This window comes from Panthera tigris, chromosome B2 (assembly GCF_018350195.1).
Source record: "Panthera tigris isolate Pti1 chromosome B2, P.tigris_Pti1_mat1.1, whole genome shotgun sequence".
Lineage (NCBI taxonomy): Eukaryota > Metazoa > Chordata > Mammalia > Carnivora > Felidae > Panthera > Panthera tigris.
The window spans coordinates 43,592,991-43,617,566 of record NC_056664.1 but is presented as its reverse complement, the minus strand read 5'-3'; the positions used below and the strand labels follow the sequence as shown (position 1 = coordinate 43,617,566).

At 48.4% G+C, this 24,576-nt stretch overlaps 1 protein-coding gene across 3 annotated transcripts in view; it reads left to right on the top strand.

Annotated features, from left to right (window-relative positions):
* CLIC5 (chloride intracellular channel 5) overlaps nucleotides 1–24,576 on the top strand; it is a 103,392-nt gene that overhangs the window by 62,791 nt on the left and 16,025 nt on the right. For all 3 annotated transcript variants that reach the window (XM_042986491.1, XM_042986489.1, XM_042986490.1), the window contains exon 4: nucleotides 4,592–4,698. In XM_042986491.1, the coding sequence (XP_042842425.1) occupies nucleotides 4,592–4,698 (107 nt within the window). The remainder of the gene's footprint in view (nucleotides 1–4,591; nucleotides 4,699–24,576) is intronic.

Below are 24,576 nucleotides of genomic sequence, written 5' to 3'. Positions count from 1 at the left end.
GGAGACAGAGAGAGACGGAGCATGAACGGGGGAGGGTCAGAGAGAGAGAGGGAGACACAGAATCGGAAACAGGCTCCAGGCTCTGAGCGGTCAGCCCAGAGTCCGACGCGGGGCTCGAACTCACGGACCGCAAGATCATGACCTGAGCGGAAGTCGGACGCTTAACCGACTGAGCCACCCAGGCGCCCCCTACCAAATGTTTTTAAAAGCCATGGTCGTGAGTGGTTACATCACTTACCCTCTCATCCTATTGGCCAGAATCCAGTCACATGGCCCCAATCTGCCCGAGAGGTAGAAGCTGGGAAATGCAGAGAAGCATGTGGATATTTAATCTTTCATTCTCAAATCTCTAAACTAATGATCGTAATGTTGATCTCATGGGGCTATCATCGAAGATAATACTTCTTAGCCTAGTGCCTGACATTGAGTAAGAGCTCATTAAATGGCCTCTTGAAGCATTAGAAAGAGAAGCCAGTCTCCCTTTTTGGTGACTGTTTTCCAGATGCAATCATAAGGACCTTTGTCTCAAAACCACAGATCCCAAGAGATGTCTTTTAATGACTAAGCCAGACCCTGTGTACATCTAAAAATCATTTGCTTAATTAGCAGAGACAAGCCAGCACACAAAGATCAGAAGAATCAGAAGCATTAACCTGTTTCTCAAGTGAGGATTTGGTGAGGTGAGGAAGCAGAAATAAAGGGAAAGGGAGAGAGGAGGTCCATCCCCTTTTCAGCTCATTAGAAAAAGGACGGTCAACACTCAACTGCCAGGAGAGACCCTAGAATCAGCTAAGGCCTCTTCACGAGGGCAGGAGAATTGTCTTTCTTTCTCCAGTGTATCCCCAACCCCAGGAACAGACAGGGCCTAGTGGATGCTTCATGCATGTTGGTTTTATTGTATGGGCCCCTTTTGCTCAGTGGCATGGTTGTCTCTGAAGTGAGATGTTAGTTGGGATCCTAAGCTAGTCATAGCGCATATATATATATATATATATATATATATATATATATTTATAGCATATATATATATTTTTTCCCACTAATATGTACAAAAAAATTTTTCTTATGAGAAGCCAACTGTTTTACATCCCAGAATGAAACTTAAGTGCTTGTCTGAGATGAATGCATTTGAAATACGATCTCTTAAAAATAGAAAGGAGAGAAATTGTCATCAGTTAGAGCAGGGATCAGCAAACTTGTCTGTAAAAGGCTAGATACTAAGTCTTTTTGGCTTTAGGGGCCATAGAGTCTGTGTCACAATCCTGCTGTTGTGGAGTGAAACAGCCACAGACAACATGAACGGACATGGCTATGTTCTGATAGAGCTTATGAACGCTGAAATACTATCTTTCATATTATTTTCACATGTCACAAAATACTGTCCTCCTTTTGATTTTTTTTCAGTCATTTAAAAATGTTAAAAACTATCCTTAGCTCATGAGAGATATATAAACAGATATTGGGCTGAATTTGGCACATGGGCTGTAGTTTACTAACCCCGGAGTTAGAGCAATTCATCATCTCTGATTGTCATTAGACCACATCACAACCTTCAAAGATGCTTCTATGAATGAAACACTATTTCTTACTTAGCCTTTTAGAGAAACAGAATGTATTCTGTAGCCAGCCCACTTATATGCATATGCAAAATATGGTATAAATATGGAGCTGCAGTGAATGTACTTAACATCCTGGATAGTATCCTTCTCAAGTCTAGTTACCGAAACCGGTGAGATTAATATTTGGATACACATTTCTCACAAAGACAAACTTCAAATGGGACAGTAAGCTATGCAGTAAAGTCTCAGGAAATCATAGTGCTTAGAAAACCGGACAATATTACCACCATGGCCCTTTGTTATCTGTCTTAGATTTGGTTCTATCTACCCATGTTGGGCCCACGCTGATTGTGAAGAAATGGTCACATTGTTTCAAGTCTGACCGAATGATGGCATAAAGCAAAGTAAAACAACAAATCCAAACAAATAGTCCACTGAAAATGCATTTTCTAGGCCCTTCTCTCTTTACCTTATCAAGCAAAAACAAAGAGCCCTTGGTAGTTATTAATAATAAAGGCAATCAATTCTTTTTTTTTCTTTCAGGATCCCAAATGATGTTTTTTAAATATAATTTATTGTCACTTGGGCCAACATACAGTGTATATGGTGTGCTCTTGGTTTCGGGGGTGGATTCCCGTGATTCATCGCTTACATACAACACCCAATAAGGCAATCAATTCTAAGAGCATGCCAGGTTCCACACGCAAAGGCCAGAATAGGGAAGGTTGATCCTAAGTTCAGTATCTTGGATTACCTAGCATCTTGCAGGAAACTGTGTTGTGCCCTCAGTTATAGCAGATGAATCTGATAATTCCCGGTATACTCAAGAAGACGTGTGCTGAACTTGTCCAGAGCGCCCTCTGCAGGTGAACAGAGAGATTTCATTCATGGTGCTCAGCCAGGCTGGAGGGAGGGCTTTGGGGCTTTAAGGGTAAACAGTAGAGTCCGTGAGAGGCCACAGGACAAGGCCCTGAAGAGCTGGGCTTCCAAAGTGAAACTGCCTGGGTTGGAGTCCTGGCTTTGCTACCTAGCCGTGTGACCTCAGGCAAATTGCTTAACTTCTCTAGGCCTCATTTTTCTCATGTGGAAAATGAGCCCGATAATAGCAAAAGTTTTGTAAAGATAAATGACGAATACACATAAAGGGGCTAGAACAGTGCCTGGCACATAGCAGGCACTCAATACAATGTAGCTTTTGCTGATATCAGAGAAGTGATGTGATTGAATATGAGGAACACTGCTCCAGGGGCAGGCCGGATTCTCAGGGTCCCCCAACCATTTATTATCCATGGGCCCTTGTAATGGCCATTTTACCTCTCTGGTCTCTGGTTGCTTTTCCTGTAAAATGAGGACCATAATGCCTTCTGTATCTGCCTGATGGCAGAGGGCTGGACCCAGTGACCTTCTGAGGACTCTTCTGATAGCAATATCTGAGATTAAACAGCCGCCTAGCATGGCCCAAGAGTGGACGGTCTTACCTAATGGGCCATTTGAGGAGTGGAAGGAAGGAAGGAAGGAAGGGGAGAGAGAGAGAGAGCGAGAGAGGGAGAGGGAAAGAAAAAGAAAAGAAGAAAAAGAAAGAAAAGAAAGAAAGAAAGAAAGAAAGAAAGAAAGAAAGAAAGAAAGAAAGAAAGGAAAAGAAAGAGGGAGGGAGGAAGGAAGAAGGAAGGAAGGAAGGGGAAAGAGAGAAAGAGAAAAAGAAAAGGAGGGAGGAAGGAAAGGAAGGAAGAAAGGAAGGAAGAAAGGAAGGGAAAAACAGAGCAACAAGTAATTTTTAGAGACTTTTTGGTTCATATTACTTAAAATGTTAAAAGAAATTTAAAAAGTATTTTGCTTTTTAACATGAAGCAGTCAAACAGCGAGCAGTAGCCGGCTATTTATGCAGAGATCACAAAGGTCCACATAACTGTGTAAGTACGCATCTGTCCCCCATCTCCGTCCACCCCTGCCTGGTCGCACACATAAAACGTTTGTGAAATAACATTTCTGAAAAATTGGTCTGAATTGGTCACTTGGATGGTGCTGAGGGGGTCAAAGCCGTGGATTCCCACACAAGCAACCTTACCTCGTCCAGTTTTACAGCCAATAGAAAACAGTCCTAACTCCGGTCTGCCTCGTGTATTCTTCTGGCTTCACATGAAAGACTGTACAAAGGTGAGAGGCTGGATCATTGCAAATCTGTCTCCACACCTGGAAATAAAACCATTGAAAACACTTGTGCTGTTGGAGGCTGGTGCTTTCCACATCTTTTTCCCTCACACAAGTAAGAAGTGTGCGAAGGAGGCACACCTGGGGGGCTCAGTCGGTTAAGTGTCTGACTCTTGAGTTGGGCTCAGGTCTTGATCTCATGGTTCATGAGTTCGAGCTCCTGGTCAGGCTGCATGCTTAGCACAGAGCCTATGCTTGGGATACTCTCTCTCCCTCCCTCTCTGCCCAACCCCACCGCTCTCTCTCAAATAAATAAACATTAAAAAAAAAAAAAAAAAAGAAGTGCGTGGGAAGGATATTTCAGAAGAGGACCAACTGTACCCTTTCTTTTGAGAAATGGTTTCCAAGCTTCAGCGGCAAGGTGTTTAGTATCCCCTGGCCCCTGGAATTAATTAGCTCAGTACAGTTAGGATTATCACCACAAGCCTGGAAGTGGCTGGTTATTTTAATATGATTTGGGAAACCTCAAGGACCCCACCTGGTGTAGAGACAAACTCCTCTAGAATTTTGATTAGAGTCCTTTTGTTTGTCCAAACGCTGCTTGGTCATTTCTGAAGAGGGCACGACCCAGGCCCTCTGAAGGGTTTTTCTGGCTCTCTGCCCACAGACTGTGTCCTACCCACCCCCCCCCGGCCCCAGGCAACTCTCCTAACCTCACTGGCCTCTGTTTTCTCTCTTTTCTCTGCCCATCCACCCTATAGGATAGGTGTAAGATCCCCCAAAAGATCTGTAGATCAAACTAGAAACAGGGATGTTGCTAGTCGTTTGGGGTAAAGGAGCTTCAAGTTCTCACTGATTCTAGAACACCATGCCTTCCCTTCCAGGTACCCTAAACTGGCTGCGAAACACCGGGAATCCAACACGGCAGGCATCGACATCTTCTCCAAGTTCTCTGCCTACATCAAAAACACAAAGCAGCAAAACAATGCTGGTGAGTGGCTCCCTTCCACCCAGAGCCCCTGGCAGTAGTGACCCCTGCCCAGGGCTCCTCAGGTACTTAGGCCAGAGAAGCACCTGGAACCCATGCGACTTGCTGTTCGCCCACACCCGTGTCCCCTGTGACAAGAGGCTGTAGATCCTTCTCTTTGTCTAGTGCAAGAGAACGGCCCGTGGCCCTTTCTGCTGAATTTGGAGGGAGGGATGCACTTTGTGTTCTGAGCGTGCCTTACTGCACATCATAATGGCCTGCGCAGAAGGTTCCTGCCTCGGCCATACCACTGTCCATTTGTGCCACATTCATAACCCTGCCTGCCTGTGTTCTCAGGAGGCCCTGATTGGAACCACATATTCCAACTTCCTTCCAGTCCCTGAAAGCTTGCTCAAGGAAGGAGTTGTGCAGAGGCCATGGTGGGACGGCAAGCAGAGCCTTGCCCTACCGCAAGTGCGGAGGGTGCTGGGGAAGCCACATCTCAAGACCTGGTTCATCCTCCATCTGGCCTTGGCTACAGAGCCCAGGACGAGTTTTCTTATGAGGCCTTCTCGGAGGGGTCTGGGCGCCTCATTTAAGCGCAGTGCACTTTAAGTCCCTCATTTGGCCTTTCCTTTAAGAATTCGCTGAAGCAATTTGAATAGAACTCACATTGAGCGCGGGTAACACTTGAAGAACTGTGATAGGCCCCGGGAGGAAAAAGAAGAAGGATGAGAAAGTTCACTTGCCTTCAAGGGGGAAAAGGAGCACCTTAAGGGTGGGGGCCTGGAGCCCAGCACAGAGCCAAACAGAGCAGGGGCCTCATGAATCTTTGTGAATGAGTGGCCATCAGAGGAACACACAGTGGACCCAAGCAAGGTGGGAAATGCTAGACGCTTTAGGAGATCAGAGGAGAAAGGCATCTTTGGGGACAAGGTGACCAGGAGGGGCAGCCATGCATGCAGGGAAAGGGAAGAACATTTTGGCAGGAACAGAGTTGGTGCCGTGGAAAGTAAATATTTTGGTTAACAGTTACTGAGGACCTGGGTGGTAACAGGCACAGACTAGATTCTAGGAAAACCAGAAACGGATACCTTCTCGTCTTGAAAACCTGGCTGGTGCAGAAGAAAAGGCTTAAATTCACAAAAAGCCAAAGAGCAAGAAAAGAGGCAAGGGAGTCTGAAGAGCTCATTAGCTGCCATGGGGAAGGGGAAGCAATACTTGCCAGAGGGGTTCCGAGCAGGAAGAATGTACCCCAGGGCCTTTGAGAAAGCTGCTTTGAAGGGGTTTCCCCTGGGTCATGAAGGTTAAGGGGGAGTCAGTTGGCTGTGACTATAGGGAGGAGGTGATGGGGAGCTGGGAAAGTGCCAGGGACAGAGACTGGGGAGGGTGGCCAGAGCCTGAAGCATCAGCCCGGGAGGTTGGGTTTTATCCTGTGGGCCACGCCAGCCATTAGAGGTGCGTGAAGAGGCGCCATAAGGAGAGTGGCCTACGGGGAGAAGAGGAAGAAGAAGGGATGTGGAGGTATTTTAAACATGCTCTGTGCTCTTGCTTGGTTGAGGCCCTATTTGGAAATGGGATCTGCGCAGATATCATTAGTTAAGGGTCTCGAGATGAGATCATCCTGGGTTTAGCGTGGTCCCTAAATCCAACCACTGGCGTCCTTGTAAGAAGGGGAGAGGGCACACAGAGAGCAGGGGGGTGGTTCCTGTGAACGTGGTGCAGAGATTGGAGTGCTGTGGCCAGGAGCCAAGGATGCCTTGGACCACCACAGCCTGAAAGAGGCAGGAAAGGACTCTCTCCCCCAGCCCGCCCCAGAGCCCTGTGAGGGAGTGTGGCCTTGCCGACACCTTGATGGTGGACTTCTGGTCTCTAAAAGTGGGTGAACAGATTTCTGGTGTGGTAAGCCGCCCACTTTGTGGTGCTCTGTTGAGGGCACGAATGTGGCCCCTCACGGCCGTGTGTGCGAGGGCAGGCCGGGCTTGCCTGGCTGGGGACCCGAGACAAATGAGCCGACCAGTGGTTAGTGCTTGTCCCCCCCCGGGCCAGGACTGGCTCCCAGCTCTCAGCTCCGGTTTGCAGATTCTACATCCAGGGCCCTTTCCTCTCAGCCACAAATACCTTCCTTCATACTTGTCAAAGCACCCTCGGGAGGATTCTCTCATCTGAGCCCTCCAGATTTTTCAAGTTACAAACAGTATTTACATAGTCTCCATATTTACAGTTCTTCTATTCCCAAACCCAAAGCAGCAGTTTCCACTGAACATCATGTATCAATTTCTTACAAACTCAACACTCTCCAATTTTCATTGTTTCCACTTCTTCTCTTTCACCCTGTTTTTCTCTGGGTTGGGTTTTGCCCTCCTGACTCCTTCTCCCCCTGACTCATTTGCGCATTTCAGGGCTCTGGCATTTCTGCTGTCCCAGGGAGCCCATCCCCTTCATGGCCCTTTGTGCCGGTCTCTTCTCCTGCCTTGAGCTAGATGCCACGCATTTGTTCCTCCCCTGTCACCATAGCTTGGCCACCCCTACCCCTGCCTTTTCCTTTCTTTTTCCTTCCCTCCACCCTTATCCCCGAGTTATGGTCTACTGGGTCCAAAAGTTCTGAGGCTTATCAAGCCAGAAGCCAAGGCAGAGAGTAACGCCATGGTCCACCCCATGCGGCCCCTTAACCTGGAAGACGGTCCACACCCCTCTCTGCTTTGTCCCAGCTGTGCCAGGCAGCCCCTCGTGACAACTTCAGCAAGAGACCCCCGGCTTCCTCCGACATGCCTTCCTATACACGCTTTCCCATTTTTCTCTCTGGATCTTCAGCTCTGCATCTATTTCTTCAATGTCCTGTCTTCAGATTGGCCCTTACATGTTTTCAACTTTTTTTTTCTCTTGAAAAAAGCCTTCCCTCCCTTCCCTCTGGCCCACCCAATACCTCTCAGACCCCATATATACAAGGGCCATGGCTTGTTCCTTTCCTGCCCTCATGACATCAAAGTGTGAAAAAACCCAATACTGTGACATCGTCTGCATGCTGGGTCATCTCTCCACTCCCACGGTGGATACAGGGACTGCCATTCAAAATTTCCCTGTTTCACACAACATTAAAAGTCCCCAGCTACTGAGACCCAGACCCAATCCAAGGGAGCCATCCCCAGCTAGCACACAAGAGAATTCCCCCCAGTTTGTACACACAGTCATTTATTCACTCAACAAACAGATTGCATCGAGTGGCCACAAGTCAAAGCTAATGTTTCAAGAGCTTTTCTTGGGGCCCCTGGGTGGCTCCGTCGGTTGAGCATCCGACTTCGGCTCAGGTCACAATCTCACGGTCCGTGAGTTCGAGCCCCGCGTCGGGCTCTGGGCTGACCGCTCAGAGCCTGGAGCCTGCTTCGGATTCTGTGTCTCCCTCTCTGTCTGACCCTCCCCCACTCATGCTCTGTCTCAAAAATAAATAAACATTAAAAAAAAAATTTAAAGAGCTTTTCTTGTATGCCAGGCACTGTACTAGGTTCTAGAGTTGTGAAGACAGATGAGACAAAGTCATTGCCATCAGTGAGCTAACCAGGGGCTGTAAAACATATAAACAGGCGATTGCTGGCCGGGGTTGGAATCCTAGGTCTGCTGCGTCTAGCTGTACAACCTCACTAGAGAGACTTCTCTCTGAGCCTCTGTTTCTGCATCTGTGAAATATACTTTTTTTTTTTTTAATTTTTTTTAACGTTTATTTATGTTTGAGACAGAGAGAGACAGAGCATGAACGGGGGAGGGGCAGAGAGAGAGGGAGACACAGAATCAGAAGCAGGCTCCAGGCTCTGAGCCATCAGCCCAGAGCCCGACGCGGGGCTCGCACTCACGGACCGCGAGATGGTGACCTGAGCCGAAGTCGGACACTTAACCGACTGAGCCACCCAGGCGCCCCGAAATATACTTAATAATACTTTCAATGTCTTCATTGCCACAGAAGGCAATTAATAGCATATCCCAGGTTTGTAACGCAGACTCATTTGCTTTATCAGTCGGTGCCTGTAAATCCTTTTAGCACCGTGCCTGACCCGTGGTAAATGCTCATTGAATGTTCACTTTGGGTCTCGTTGCTAATTGAACAAAATGAGACCAACACGAATATCGGCATCAGACGCTGCCGCCTTAGCTCGTACTCCCGCTACCCGCAACCAGCACTTTCAAATCTCCGGCTCGTGTCAGCTCATTTCCACTTGTTTAAGTGTTTCCCATTTTCTTGTTGCATTTCCCTCCTCTCCGCAGGACACGTCAAAGAGGGTCTGTGAGCTGGCTCCACCTGTTACACCTTCGGGATTGTTACGTTTGACCCCGAAGCCCTGGTCCTGTGCTCTGTCAGGTTGTCTATCACTGCTCAGCCTCCTCCTTCTGTGATTACCCGATCCTGGTCCCCTTGGTCTGCTGAGACCTGATTCCACCTCCACGCCCTCCATGCTCCCTTTCCAAACTTGTTCTTCACTCCGCTTAAAGGTAGCACTGACTTCCTCATCAGAATGGCCCAAGACCCCCCATGGAGTAAGGTCCTATGCGAGCTTACTTTCTTATCACTTGGGATCCCCACTGCCACCCTGGTTCGTGGGGGAACCAAGGACCCTACAGGCAACGGTGGGGTGGTTCCAACTTGCAGCCTCTGGCATCGGCTGCCTGGGCTCAGACCCCAGCTTCGCCTCTCTTCTTGCTGGCCTTGTGACACTGGGCCCATCATATCAACTCTGTGTGCCTCGGTTTCTCATCTGTAGAATGGGCGCAATAATTGTACGTACCTCAGGTTATATATAACTATATTATTTTGATTACAATTACACATAGTTAAGTCCATGAGTGAGAAGAGGGGAGCACTAGGGACAACATGAAGGATCACCCATACTTATGGGAGGGCAGCGCGAGAGGAGTCAGGGAGGAAGGTTAAGGTCTAGCCAGGGAGTAAAGAAGAAAGCTAGGAAGGGTAGAAGACGGAAAAGATGCTGAAGATGAGGAAGGAAAGTTTGTTTTTTTGAAGTTTATTTTTTTATCTTGAGAGAGAGAGTGAGCAGGGGAGGGGCAGAGAGAGAGAGAGAACGAGAGAGGGAGGGAGGGAGAATCACAAGCAGGCTCCACACTGCTAGTGCAGAGCTCGATGGCAGGCTCAAACCCACAAACCATGAGATCATGAGCTAAGTCAAAATCAAGAGTCCGGACGCTTAACGGACTGAGCCATTCAGCACCCCCGTTTGTTTGCTTTAAGAGTGATCCGTGGTATGAAATGCTGTGCACAGGGTCACGGGAAGCCTCGTTGTCGCACACAGCTGCCTGGAGCAGTCCTTGGGCGGCTTCTCTGGATACATCCCCTTGGCCTGCAGCTGCCCATGTCTCAGATCCTACACCACCAGAGAGAGTCCGGGCTGGCCAGAGGAGCAGGGCCCTTCTCCTTTGGCAGGGAGGGGGGTGATCTGCACAGGAGGAGACCATGGGGGAATGGGATCCAGAGCTCACCAGGAGGGAGCGCTCGTGGCCTGAGAAAGGACATCTCAGGATGGAGAGAGCAGCACTGGGCTTGGATTCGGCTGTAGGAGCCCCTGCTCTGAGCCCCTGCACGGTGCATTTTCAATCCAGCAGGGGCAAGTAGCTGGTTCAGTATGGAAGGTTTACAGCAGAAGGACCAGGGGAAGGCGCCAGCTTTGGCCATCCCGTCTTCGGCACATCTGGTGACCCACCTGGTGGTGAGGTGTGACCAGCGGTCAGCTCTGTCCCCACCCCGATTGCCATGCTGCTTCCCCGAGAGGCAGAGTGCAGCGGTGGCCTGGCCTCCACCTTCAGCAGCGCTTGGGCCTACATCGCTCACATCCTCCACCTCTCTCTGCAAGTGTTGCCTCCTGGACTTACTGCTTTCACCCTCCTCTGAGATGCCACCGCCACACGTGGAGGTCCGGTGACCTGGCGGCAGCCCCGACCCACAGCTCTGGCTCTCCTGGCTCCCGTACCCCATCCTGCTCCGGCACCATGCCACGGGGACATCGCTGCCTCTCTGGTTGTCCCTTCCCTTGAAGGGTTTCTTTTACACCCTCCTGAAACCTGTGTCCCTCACTCTGTCTTCTCCAAGAGGACCTGGGCTTTTCTCTCTGAATACCCACCCATCTTCCCTTTTGCATTCTGAACCTTCAAACTGCCATTTCAAGACTCTAAAAATCTCTGCCCAACCCCTGGGCTTTCAAGAAACTCATTTTCGCTACTTACCCTAATCTGGAGGTAAAATACTATATTTAAAAAAAATTTTTTTTTAACATTTATTTGTTTTTTGATAGAGACAGAGTGTGAGTGGGGGAGGCACAGAGAGAGAGGGAGACACAGAATCCGAAGCAGGCTCCAGGCTCCGAGCTGTCTGCACAGAGCCTGATGTGGGGCTCGAACTCATGGACCGTGAGATCATGACCTGAGCTGAAGTCGGACGCTTAAGCAACTGAGCCACCCAGGCACCCCAAAATACTACACTTTTTCACAACTTCCCTTTTTCCTTATGCTTTATCCTATTAAGTCTACAGGTTTATTTCACTTTCTGTATATACTGTGCATTCTAGGCGATTGACAGGAGGTCTAATGTGCATCTTTAATTCTCTGTTAGTCACTATTTAAAAAAAATTTTTTTTAATGTTTATTTATTTTTGAAGGAGAGGGAGACAGAGCAAGAGCAGGAGAGGGGCAGAGAGAGAGAGGGGGGAGATACAGAATCCAAAGCAGGCTCCAGGCTCTGAGCCATCAGCACAGAGCCCGATGCAGGGCTCGAACTCACAAGCTGTGAGACTATGACCTGAACCAAAGTCAGACTCCTAACCAACTGAGCCACCCGGGCACCCCTCTATTCATCACTGTTTTTAAAGTCCCTTCTACGTTTCTTCTAGCCCTATCACATTTCCCCAGATACAGTTAATATTCCTGCTCCAGTATCATTATTCATGTTGTTGTTGGCTTGTGTTGTATTTTTTTTTTAATAAATGTCTATTCATTTTTGAGAGAGAGCGCGCCAGCAGGAGAGGGGCAGGAAGAGAGGGAGACAGAGGATCCAAAGCAGGCTCTGTGCTGACAGTGGCGGGCCCGATGCGGGGCTCTAACTCATGAACCGTGAGGTCATGACCTGAGCTGAAGTCAGACTGACGCTCAACCGACAGAGTCATCCAGGGCACCCCTCGTGTTGTATTGTTATATACTTTTCCCCATTTTCTTTTTGCACAGAGAGGGAGCAGACAGGTGTATGCACGTGGGCTGAGACAATCCAGTATTTCTCCTGTTGCATTCACACCACACCTCCCATCTCCAATCTCGTGCACGTGCCCACTTCCACGGGACTCTCTTCCCTCCTAAGGGGTGTGCAAAGCCTCACACCCCGTCTCTTTTATCTCGTCCACACCTCCTGTGAAGCCTTATGGCTTTCCCCAGCCACATTTGCATATTCCTTTTTTAACTCCTCTAACGCATACTCATCACGCTGCTGGTACCCCACATTTCTGTGCCGAGTGGTGTTTTTCCCAATTTGCATGATTTCGGGCTTCCTTGGAATCCCCTCGTCTCTTCCCCCGTCAAGTGTAGCATTTTCTTCTATTTTTGTGTCTGTGTTCTTCCCTCCGATGAGCCGCCTCGTTATCCTCAAATGTATACTCCACTTGCTCAGGAAAGACTTCATAACCGCTCGCAGAGCCCATGCCCAGCAGAGCAGCACAGCAGAACGAGGTGAGAAAGAAAAACAAGGCGGGGGCACCATAAAACAGAACTCAGGGTGAGCTTAAAACAGCCAGTTCCGAGAGCCCCGAAGCCGCACACACACGCAGACCGCAAATCTGGCACTAAACCTACCAGCGGACGAAAGCCAGAAGGGACCCCCGGTCAGCTACAGTTGGGTTCTCCCAGGAGACAAAAACCTACCAACCTCCGGGAAGAATGACAAATTTTATTGATTTGAGGACTCCAGGCTTGGCGGAGCTGTTATTTTCATTTACTTTGACCTTTGGCCTCCTTTGATTTCCCTTTCCTTTGTCTGTAGACAAAGCTGTCGGTCTCTTCCCTGCAGGCATTGGCCCCACCTTGCCCCTGCCCCCCCCCCCACCCTGCTGGTGTGTATTACCCCTGAGATGTATTTTTCTTTTCTTTTTTTTTTTTTTTTCCTCTCCAGCTTCTCTTGAGGAGCAGGAGAGAAATCTTTGCAGCCTCAGGCCTGTGTCACCAGCCTGCCTACTCTGTTCCATCGCAGGCTGCCCGTGCCTGTGTGTTTTTATCCTTACTCTCAGGCTCCTGTGCTGTGTTTGCAGAGACGGGCCCCTTTCCACTCATGCAAGACCCTGTGCGGTCCTAATACCCTTCCTAAAGTACTTGTCCTAATAAAATACGTCTGACTTCCTAAGCAAAGTCCTAAACGCCTTCCCCGGGTACCTGTGATGTGCTGGATAGAGTGCTCTGTGTTGAGAGTAGGGTTTCACACCGGAGACTGAGCTGGTGCCCTCGTTAAGTTAGAAGCGTAGTGGCCGTCGTTTTCCAAACTCAAGATCAGATGTCGAACAAATTGCCCTCATTGAAAATAATCAAATTAGAAGAAATTGGTACTGTCCCAGAAAATCCAGGACACATGTCCCCAAATGAAAAGCACCTGTTTGGGGCTTAGCCTTCTGTTCTCCCTCCTCCCCAACCCCAAATCCAAACCTGGCTGCCCCTCCACAGAGGGAGGGAGAGCATATCATGGCTTCCTTCTGCCGCCTCCTGGCCCCAGATTCTTGGCTGCAACACACAAGTTGCCGTTAACCACGGAGTTCTCTGAGCCGCTGTCGTGTGTTTACGAATAAGGGCGAGGGTTTCCTCCTTCCTGAGGCTCCTGTCAGCGGCTTCACTTCCAGGGACCTGGAAGCAAGCACTGGGCTCTCCAGGTTGATACTGAGAAAATGGGCAATCCAAAACCACATATCAGGAAGAGGACCCCTAGAATGTCCCGGAAAACTCTGCGAGCTCATCTCATCATTGGGATGACCAGTCCCACTTGACCAACGTGTGATTGAATATCGCCACAATATCAGTTGCTCCCATCCTGCCCCCCCTTCTCTTCATCTTCCCCCAGAGCCCTCACGGAAATGTGACCAAGCCAGCTGCACCTGCTTTCCCTGCCTCTTCCTTCCATCAGGCCCGAATCTTTGAATTGTCCTGTCTTCTCTTCTAAGAGGTGATGTGGTGGGCCATCCATGCTCCTGGCTGATGCTGGTGGAAAAAGAATCTGTTTGCAACACTGGAAATTTTTCTTTCCCTTGCCATGTCCCCCGTGGTTTGTGTCCCCACAAGCTCATTCCTGTCCTTCCACCTCACAGCCTGCCCGGCTGGCACCACACCAGCAGACAGGCTCGTCTTGTAGCCACTGTGCACGCGCCTCCCTATCCCAGTGGCCAAGTACCTGCTTCCTAACATATACCCGTCACTCCCTTAGACCATCTCCATTTGATATATGGAAATTGAGGCTCACAGGCGCCACCCCGATATTAAGAAACTTGCCCTTAAAATTGTAGAATGGGCTCCCAGCAAAAGAAGTGAGTGTCCCATCCATGGAAAGGTACAAAAAGCGGCCGGACTTTTGAGGTTGGAGCTGCCTCATCTAAGGTGTCATCTAGGATAAGACCTTACTATTTTAACTACCTGTAAGAAACAATATGCTTAACATTGTGATTGTAAGAAGCAGTATGACTTCAGAGATGTCAGGTGTGAAAAAATGAAACGTGGTAGGTAGGCTATTCCCAGAAATGCTGGTGGAAAGAAAGTGACCTGAGGTCAGCATTACTTCCGGATCCCTCTAGGCTAGCTGTCCTAACTCCATGTCCGGGAACGTGTCTGTGGTGGCTGGAAACAGGTAGCACTTACCCCTTGGGTTAGGGTTCGGCACACGTTTTCTGGAAAGGGTCAGATGATAAATACTTCAGATTTTTCCAACACTGTGGGCTGTCACAACTGCTCAGCTTCGCCTTTGGAGTGATAAAGCAGCCACAGACAACACGTAAACAAGTGAGTGTGGCTGTGTTCCAGTACAGCTTTGCCTACGGACACTGACCTTGAATTTCTCGTCATTTGCAGGGGTCATGAAACGTTATTCTTCTTTTGAATTTTTCCAACCATCCCCAAATGTGAAAACCATCCTTAGCTTGAGGGCAGTGCAAAGACACCCAGTGGGCTGAATTTGGCCCTTGGACTATACTTTGCTGACCTCTGTCTCAGGTAGTCTCAGATTACAGTAGCCAGCTCTCTTAACTTCTATACTTCTCAGCCTCCTCGTCTATAGTAGGGAGATTATAATAGTGTTCTTTCTTGTAGCGTGGTCTTGTTAATTGAATGAATTAACGCATTAAGGCCCTTAAGGCAGTTCCCAGCACACCATGGGCACCAATATACAATAGCTACAGTTGCTACGACTGCTGCTGCTAATTTCACAAATCCTGTCCCAAATTCCCTCGTGTCCACTCTCTGGATTGGGTAGCCCGGCTTTCGCTGTGATGTAGAAGCATGTGCTGCCCTCTTCTGGCGGTTGGAAGAATCAGCGCCAGAGAGGGCTAATCCTTTTTAGCTTAAGGATTTTCAAGCATCCTCTGCATAGAACACAGTTATGCCCAAACTGGGGGTTCAAGACGAGGCCAGGTCTCCCTTGGAGATTCAAAGCCACCTTCCCTTACACCCAGAGCAGGGCATGTCCACCAGACCCAATGGATCTTCCAGAGAGGTCGTTGGTTACCTGGTAACTTACTGTCCTGGTCGCATCTTTCTCCCTTCTCTCTTCCCCTTCCGCCACCTTCAGTGTTTACCGTTACGAACCTCCTTGACCTAAAATGGGAAAATATTTGAAAGGATTCAAAGCGGTCTGGGAGGACTGTTAGCCCAGAACTAACAAGCCTCTTATCAAAGGCCCTGTGCTTTCTCCCAAAGCGTCCTGAAAGCCAACTACTCTTGGGAGTGAGGGTTGGGGAGGTGATGTGGAACGTTTCTCTAGATTCCCCAGGATGTGGCGAGCCATGTTTAAAAGAGCGTGTGTATTTGTTATTCCAAGCCACTTCAATCACAAGGTGATTATTTCCCCCTCCTCTTCCTCCCTCCCAACCCTCAGCCCCATATCCCGGTGGGCCCAGTCTTTCCAAGGGGATGGGCAGGGCCCCTCCTCTCATTCAATGTCATGCTCTGAGGGGAGAGCTAAGGCAATGGGAAGAAGGCAGGAATGTGAGTTCTAATTAGTCCGCCGAGAGCGAGGAAGCCAGTGGTGTTCCATGTCTGTTCTGTCAGAAACACCGACCTATTCTCTGGAGAAAGGTAGCTATGTCCCAACTCGGGACAACTGGTTCCCTGGAAGAAGACCTCAGCCCAGGCTGTTATCATGGTGGAGGCTCCTGGGTGGTCCCCAGACCACCACAGCGGTGAGGATAACGAGGTGACTGTCTTGCCACTTCCTCGTAAAGCAGCCATTGCTGTCTCATTTCAAAAACGCCTCTGGTCATAAAGGAACCCTTCAGGCTGCCTTCCTTGGCCACCCCTGCGTGCAAGTAGCCAACTCAGGATATTTTGTTTGTTTGTTTGTTGGGTTAAAGTTTTGCTTTGATTAGCATTCTTAACAAGGAAAAACAAATAACCTAGGCTCAGTGAGACCCACGTCCGAGGCTTGGCATGTCCTGAATAGATGTGCCCCCTCACAGGCGGTGGGGTCCTTGAGGCTTAGAGCAAGAGGGAGGGGAAGGCGTGAGTAGTTCCTTCTGGCACCTCCCAGAAGTTGCCCAGAGGATTCCTCCAGAGGGTCTTTGATTTGGTTCATTATTGAGGCGGATGCTGGCCATTTATAATTTAGCAAATTTTGCTTCTGAAACGAGTCTCTGGAAGGCGGTTGGCGGTGGGGTTGCATGTGGACGGGGCCCGCTCGGGGAGGGGGCGGGGGAGGGGGGCAGGGGCTGGGTTGGGGGGGGGCAGGTCCTGTGTGGGTGGGCGCATTCATTAGTGCAAGGAGCCCGTGTTCGCTGTGTGGGCTCCCCGGCCGGAGTGGAGGGGAGTGGAGACCACCAACACCATTCCATGTGGTGGAATTTCCCGCCGTCTGACCAGAACGAATTCGCCTGGCCTGGCCTGGCCTCAGATCAAGGCCTGGGGAATAAAGGAACATTAAATGACTAATTTGAACGCGAGTTAAATGCTCTTTCACCTCTGGCTACCGTTACCTCATCCTGTGCAACCGACACCTCTTGTCTTTGTGCAGTTTATACGTGGGAGCTAAATATGTTTCTCTCTCTCCACACACACGGACACACACACAGACAGCTCTTGTGTGTTCTGATATTTCCAGGTACTAGCAGAGGCCTTTACATACTTCCTTAAGTAAACAGGACGTGTATCCGTTAATCTGAAAAATGTGCTTGCATGCGAAGTTGTGTTAGTGAGAAGACTTGACACGGGTCTAACAGCTGTACTGTTAAGCATAACGGTGTGTAGGCCTCAGAAGTGCGGCAGTGGGCGCGTGTGTCCGCACTTCATTGTGTGTGTTCGAGAGACAGAGAGAGACAGATCATGAGCGGGGAAGGGGCAGAGAGAGAGGGAGACACAGAATTGAAGCAGGCTCCAGGCTCCGAGCCGACAGCACAGAGCCCGACGCGGGGCTCGAACCCACAAACCGTGAGATCATGACCCGAGCCGAAGCCGACACTCAACCGACTGAGCCACCCAGGAGTGGCTCAGGAGTACTCTAATTGGTTATGCAATGTCTGTACTCATAACCTCTCCTCCGTCATTAGAACGTAGCCCTGAGGGAAAATTCTCTCTCCTCTGTTGACTCTCGTTGGAGAATGGCTCTGGGGAAATTAGCATCGAGACTGGGTTTTCCCATTTTGGGGAATGACAAGATGTGAAATCCAGGTGGCGTATTAAACTTTCTCCGCAAACTTCAAACACCTCAATCATAAACTCTCCTTGCCAAATTGGTCACTATCTCGTCCAGGCAGGATGGACAACGTTCTCTCCGTTTCACACAGGAGAAGTTGGGGTGTGGAAAATTTGTTCCGGAGACATGAGGGAGCCATGATGGTCACGGGACGAACCAGGCATTTCTCAGCTTTGAAACTCTTTTGCTACAGACTAAGTGATGCTGAAGCATGGGAAGTGAAGCCAAGGGGTTATAAATGCAGTCTGGTATTCTGAATTTATCAGTTATTTAGATAATTCGTTGAGGGGGGGCGGAAGGTTGCCACACAGAACTTTGACTTTAAAACTCCTAACTTTCTTTAAAAATCTGCTCTCGAGCCGTCTTTCCGGAGGGCACCCCACACCCCCTCAAGCCCATGCGTGAGTTTCGCCTGAGTAGCCCCATGAGCTAAAGAGACACGTTTACGACTTATGTGCCCAGTGTTTGTTTGCCGTGTTATTCAGGTCATTTTTAACTTGAATGCACGTTTGAATCCCCTGGGGTTTTGGTAAAATACAGATAACGACACAGTGGGTCTGGGGTGAGGCCTGAGGGCTCCCAGATGATTCAGTGTTGATGGTCCAGGAGGGAGCTTTGGGAAGCGGGGTTCTGCGCAGCAGTCTCCATGAGGACATGTGCTGTGTGCGTCTCACTAGTTACTGTCTCGAGAGCCCAGCTCAGCATCTGGCCCACAGCCAACCTTTGTGAGCTGAATGAACGCATCATCTCCCAGATGCTTCAAGAGGCACCTGTGCTGTCTGCTCGGGTACCCAAGAGACGTTCGATAAAAGGGTCTACCCTGCCTCATCAATGTCACGGCCATTTCCTCCATCTGCTTCCTGTTCCAGCTTTACCTGTAAGCCTGTCCCATATCCCCTGCCCTCCATTCTCGTGGCTACTTTTGAAACTTCCCAGCATCTGCTTGGTTGATTCTGTCCTATGACCAGAACTCTCTCTCAGCTGAAAGTACATAATGTTCGTATCACTTTTGTTATGTTAAATGCAGCCTTATGATGGCTGGCGGTGGGGTGGGGTGGGAAGAACCACGTTTAAAACCAATCAATAAGAACAATCTGACCCACGTTTTGTTTCTGTTTTGGGGACCTCAAAGACAGGTTTTACTCAACACTTTGTCTACGCCTGGCCCTGGCCTCAGTCCTCCCTGTGTCACCGGGCAGAGAGGGGCAGGTTGGTGGGGACCTGTCCGCATTTGGCTCTGATGCACCCCCAGGAGGGCATGCCAGGCCAAACAAGTGAAATCCTTTCATCCATCCCCGAGAGACCGAGGGCTACCATTACACAAAGAAAGGGAACCATTGTAGGCCCTCTAACGAGATAAAGCAGTTGCATAAGCATATAGACACATATAGAGTTACATTTTAGGGGCCCTCACCTTTCCTCAGACCCTACTGAATAGCTCATTCTTTCAACAAACACTTATTCAGTACCAGGCACTGCACAAGGTGCTAGAATAATAATGTAATAAAGAAATATTGACGATATCTACGTGAATTGGCAAGGGCAGTGCTTGGCCACATATAATAGAAACCTGATTACAGACACCAAAGCAAATATTTATTTTATTTTACTTAGCAAAAACCTACATAGCATTTTACTATGTGCCATGCCCTGCTCTAAAGCACTCTTTCTAAATGTTTACTTCTTAATCAGAGTTTGCTTTTCTCACATAACAAGAAGGCCAGAGAGTAGAGAGGTCCAGGCAGTTGTAGCTGCTCATAGAAGTCATCGATCTAGATCCTTGGAGCACTGATTCTCTACCGTTAATGTGTGACTGTCATTCTCATGTCACAAGACAGGTACACCACTTCCGGACATTACGTCCGAGTTCCAGGCAAGGGCAGCTGTGTCGGTCTTTTGTCGCCCAGAAGCCCATCCGTAAATTTCCACTTTGATCTCGTTGGTCATAACTTGGTCATTTGGCCTTCTCTAGTAACAGTCTGGGAACATAAGTATTTTTGACTAGGCACATGACTACGAAGAAATCTGGGTTCTTTTAGGTACCAGGAAGGTGAGAGTGAATTTCTCCATACAATGCATTTTCAACAGAAGGGGATTTAAAACACACACACACAAAAACTACAGTGAAAATATCTGATCTGGCCATGCCAAAAACAAACAAACAAACAAACAAACAAAAACTAGTATTTCAAATTCTCCATTGGGGTTAACCAAATCTGAATCATTACCCCACGTAGATTTTAAGAAACAGAAATGTAAAGTTGCATACTTAATCTGCAACACTCTTACCTCAAACTTTAGAAGATGCAAGTTAAAGTCGTGCAACTAAAGCTTCTCCCCGCGGATTGTAAGCTGTGAGGGGGCAAGTGGGGGTACCCAGAGGACTCCTCTGAGCAAGGGTGGGGGAGGGTGGGTATTACTGTGGTATATCTGGGGAATTCTGCAAAATATCACTTGCCCCCAACCCCTGCTGAACTTACCCTCTAAGGTTGCCCCGTTGCATGACTGTCAGGAACAAGGCTCACTCTGGTGGGACTGTGGTTACGACAGCAGAGTCAGAGTGAAAGGGCCAGCTGAAAACTCAACAAAAGACTGTGTAAATCATCTGGGGTGGCTTCCTCAGGGTGGAGGACAAGTCAAGCACAATGTTTACCAAGCAGGCTTTTTTGCTTGCAATTCTAAGAACTCACCAGCTTTTTTGTGTGCTTTGTTTCTTACACAGCGGCAGCGTCACGCCTTGCCCATAAGAACCACACGCTGAGAGGCGAAGGTGGTTCTAAGTCTCCTCCAGGCATCCGCCATGGCAATCCTAACAAGGTGTCCCTTGTTATGATCTCTATTTTGCAGAGGAGGAAACTGAGGCACAAGAGGTGAAGCAGCCCATCCAAGTTAGTAAATGGCCGAGTGTGGATCCCCATGCAGGCCGCTGGTCCCGCAGTTGTGCACCTGACCTGTATACATGAGACATTGAAATAATTCATTATTTAACATGCACGTGGTGCTGAGTTTTCCAACAAGAGTAGGAAGGTCATTTAGGAAACGGTGATCAAATCGGTTCATAAACCACGGAACAACTAGCATGTGCATGTTCCAAATACACTACACAACCCCCAGCTTTACTTGGGGAGTCGTGACTCAACATCCGTGAGAGGCGAGGGGCACCAAACCTGGCCCACCCACAGAGGGCGCTGGAGAGAGACGTATTAACAACTGAAAGAATGGGCGGCTGGGGGAGAGTTTCCAGACGGGATAGTGACAGAATGACAGAAACCAGTAATTATTTAAATTTAGAGCTGTGGTGGCTGCGTGACGATTCTTAAATTTGTCAATGGCTCTTCTACAAAAGATGTGGGCATTGGAGGATGAACAGGGCAAAATGTGGCTAAGTCAGTTCAGCTTGAGCGTTTGCAGGGAGCGTTGAGAAAGAACATGCCTAGGTCCCAACGCTGGACAGAGAAAGCGTCTCCCTTGTCTCGTTCATTCCCGATGTTCGATGTTCGAACATGAGGGCTGAGCCTAATCTATGGCCTGATAGTTAAAAATAACCTGTTACAAAGTAGCCATAAAAATCTAACAGTTTTCAGCCTGATTCAGTCTGCTACATAAACTACAACCAGCATTAATAGCTTCAGTCAGCATTTATGTCGTTCTTTCTATTAGCACAATGGTTTTTACAACCATTTATGAGTTTCTGGAAAGCCTAATAGAAAACACACATGCATGTTATACGTGTTCGCTGTGGAAGATGCAGTTTCCGCTGCTTAAGGACAGGCCAGGAGGGGTCGCCACCGCCCCGTGGCTGAAGCCTGGGCAGGGCTCCAACGGGGACCACATTCTCTCTGGGTTGTTGCAGCCAGCTCGCACCCTCCCCGGGAGTTTCTGAAGCTTCCTCTTTCCACTGGCCCCAGTTTTTCTCTGTCTCTCTTTCTCTTCCCGTTGATAAGTTATCACTGGGGGGAGTCTGCAGGGTACAGACTATGTACACAAAAGGAAACTTAAATTTGAAGACATAAGTGATCATCTTTCTTTTCAAATGTACTGTGGCTTTTAGATTTAGAAAATTATGTGAAGCTCGAAGTGTCTATATTATGCATACCTCCCTTCCTACGTAAAAACAATATCTTATGAAAGGCATGGCAAAAAGTCCTAAATTCTTTACCATGCTGGGTTTTTTAAAATATGTATTTATTTTTGAGAGAGACAGAGTGTGAGCAGGTGAGGGGCAGAGGGAGAGGGAGACACAGAATCCAAAGCAGGCTCCAAGCTCTGAGCTGTCTGCACAGAGCCTGACGTGGGGCTCGAACTCACGAGCCATGAGATCATGACCTGAGCTGAAGTCAGTTGCTCAACCGACTGAGCCACCCAGGCGCCCCAACCATTCTGGTTTTTTAAACACAGCTAGCTAATTGCCAAAGCCATGCCTTGAAACACACACACACACACACACACACACACACACACACACACAGTTCATTTGTTGTCGGGAGTCATACTTCTAAACATGGGGGGCAAATATTGGGTTGATTTGCGGAACTGTATAAAAAAGATGATTCTTCACCATGATCCCCTCTAGGGCTTGGGGAAGAAACCGTACAGAGGATCTTCTCTCCTTCAAGGAAAAATCCCTTACCACCTTAAAAATACATCAAAGAAATCTATAAACCCATTTGCTTGGTGAATCTTTCCACCCAGGTGGGTAAGGGGCATCCTATAGTGTCCTATACCCCAGTCCACCTTAGTGGTATGACCTGAATCCTGCCTTGGGACTAGAGAATCGTTTACTGACCACTTACTGGAAAGAACCATGGGAGTTTGTCATTTAATCCACCCTCCCATTCAAGGCTGAAGTCTTTTCTAGAACAAACAAATAATACCCATGGCAGCATGAGCTAGACTCCTCTTAAGCTCAGCTGACATTGCAAGAGTGAACAGTAGGGAATCTGTTGAAGTTGCCATTGCGTTTTGCTTTCTCATAAACCACTGTTTGTCTTTCCACCTTTCCTGTTTTCACCAGTGCCTAGAAACGGAGGCCTGGGAATTGCTTCCCACAGGGGAGCCCCTGGGTCTTTCACAGCTAGAGCCAATTTGACAACATCCTCCTCTCTGGCTATGAGGCCAAGTCTAGTGTTGGTCTCATGCCAAAGGTGGACATGAATTCTCCAAACTATCAGACCAAGTAAGTGTGACACATCCCTGTAGCCTGATTTTTGTTAAGTCCCTTTATGCACCAGAGTCTGTAGAAGATGCTTTAACAGCAACTTGTGAATAACCATAATCAGTGCAGGATTCAAACTCAGATCTCTTGAAGAACAGAGTGGATGTGCAGACATTTCAGGGAAGCACAGTACAGGGCCACCAGCCCCCCCCTGTCCCTTCCCTGTTGATACCTGTGATGTGTTAACATACCCAGAGGACCCAGACACAGGAGAGTAGGGCTCACCAAGCCTGAAACAAACTTTCCTTCCCATCTTCTACGACCCTGCTGCCTTTTTTTGACCGTGTGGTCAACGGACCAGGCGAAGATGATACTTTGAGAGACAGAAGGACCATGGGGACCCACTACCACTTACCTGCTATGTGTTCTAGATGGGTCGCTGTGGATCAGAGGGTGTGAACCTCGGTTTCCACCTGCTTATAATTTTGCCTTTATGTGCCCATTCATACTTCATGTAACCCAACTATAACAGGGCTACATTTTCTGTCTTTAAGGACTTGGACAACACAGAAAAGCTCTATGGCTTCCAATTCCTTAAACTTGAAAGATGAATGTAGATCTTTATGGAAGGTTTCTTGGGGGGAGGGAACTACACTGCCCAGCCCAAAGCCAAATGTCCTAACCACCCTTCTCCACCTTAGAGCATCCTTGTCCCTCCTTAAACATGTCCTCTTTATGAGCATTTATGTTCCTGCCCACCCTACCTGCACCTCCTTTTTTCCCACCACGGTAACTCTCCTGAGCCTTACTGCTGCCCCAGCCTCCTCCTCTTGCTTGGATCGTTGGCCCTGGGCATCTTGTCTAAAGCCATATGACCTCACTGTTTCTAAAGAAAGGCTTCTTGCTCCAGAAAGGCGAGGGAGAGATGATATGACATTGTTACCATTTGATTTTGGGGGGTTCCCATCACATTATCATTCAGGTTTAAAACTATCAAATGTCAACAAGGTGTGGCCATCTTTGTGTTTTCTCTCCAAGAATATGTGATGGCCAGAGAAATCTCCTTTGTGGCCTCCCTCAAGCCACAGCTATGCTTTGTCGTCGTCGTTGTTGTATCGACATGATCTCGAAAGAGATGAAGAGAAACAATGTGATTTGGTCCTCCAGGTATTTCCCAATATCTAGATATTTCTTTCTTCATAGGCAAAACCCAAATGACTTTCTGTCTTTTCACCCAGATGTTCTGCTCTCACACAGACAATGTGACAGCATTGGCCCTGAGTGCAGACAAAGTTAGTATCTGTTGCTGAGAAATGACGGGAAGGGTCCTAGTAGGCTCGCTTCTCAGAGATAGTAACTCCTTCTGGATCCACTGATGGTCATTAACAGTACCAAGAACTCCAGAGGAAGTCAAGCCGTTAATAGAAGAACACAGATATTTTATCAAAGGAGCCGAAGGTAGGACGTGAGGGAGTAGCCACACTCTTGATTCTAATCTGTCCTGAGGATCCACTGGCCCCGTGAGAGAGAAGAATTCTACAGAAGGAATTCTAAGGAAGAAAAAAAAAAAGCATTCACTATTTAGCTGCTGATTCAAACTAACATTTCCGTCAAGATAGTGGCCTCACAAGCCAAGCTGTTATCTCCGAATGTTCTCAATTCCTTTATCTCTCAGATTTAGCACATCAAGAACCGTATCTAGAGGACTTGACTCCTAGAGAAGTAGTCTGTGGTTGTTAGACTATTTGACCTAGGAAGACGTACAAGAAAGCCTTCCTTCCTCCTCCTGGCCCAGGGGATTTGGGGATGAAGGAGGAGAGAGAGGTAGAAGGGC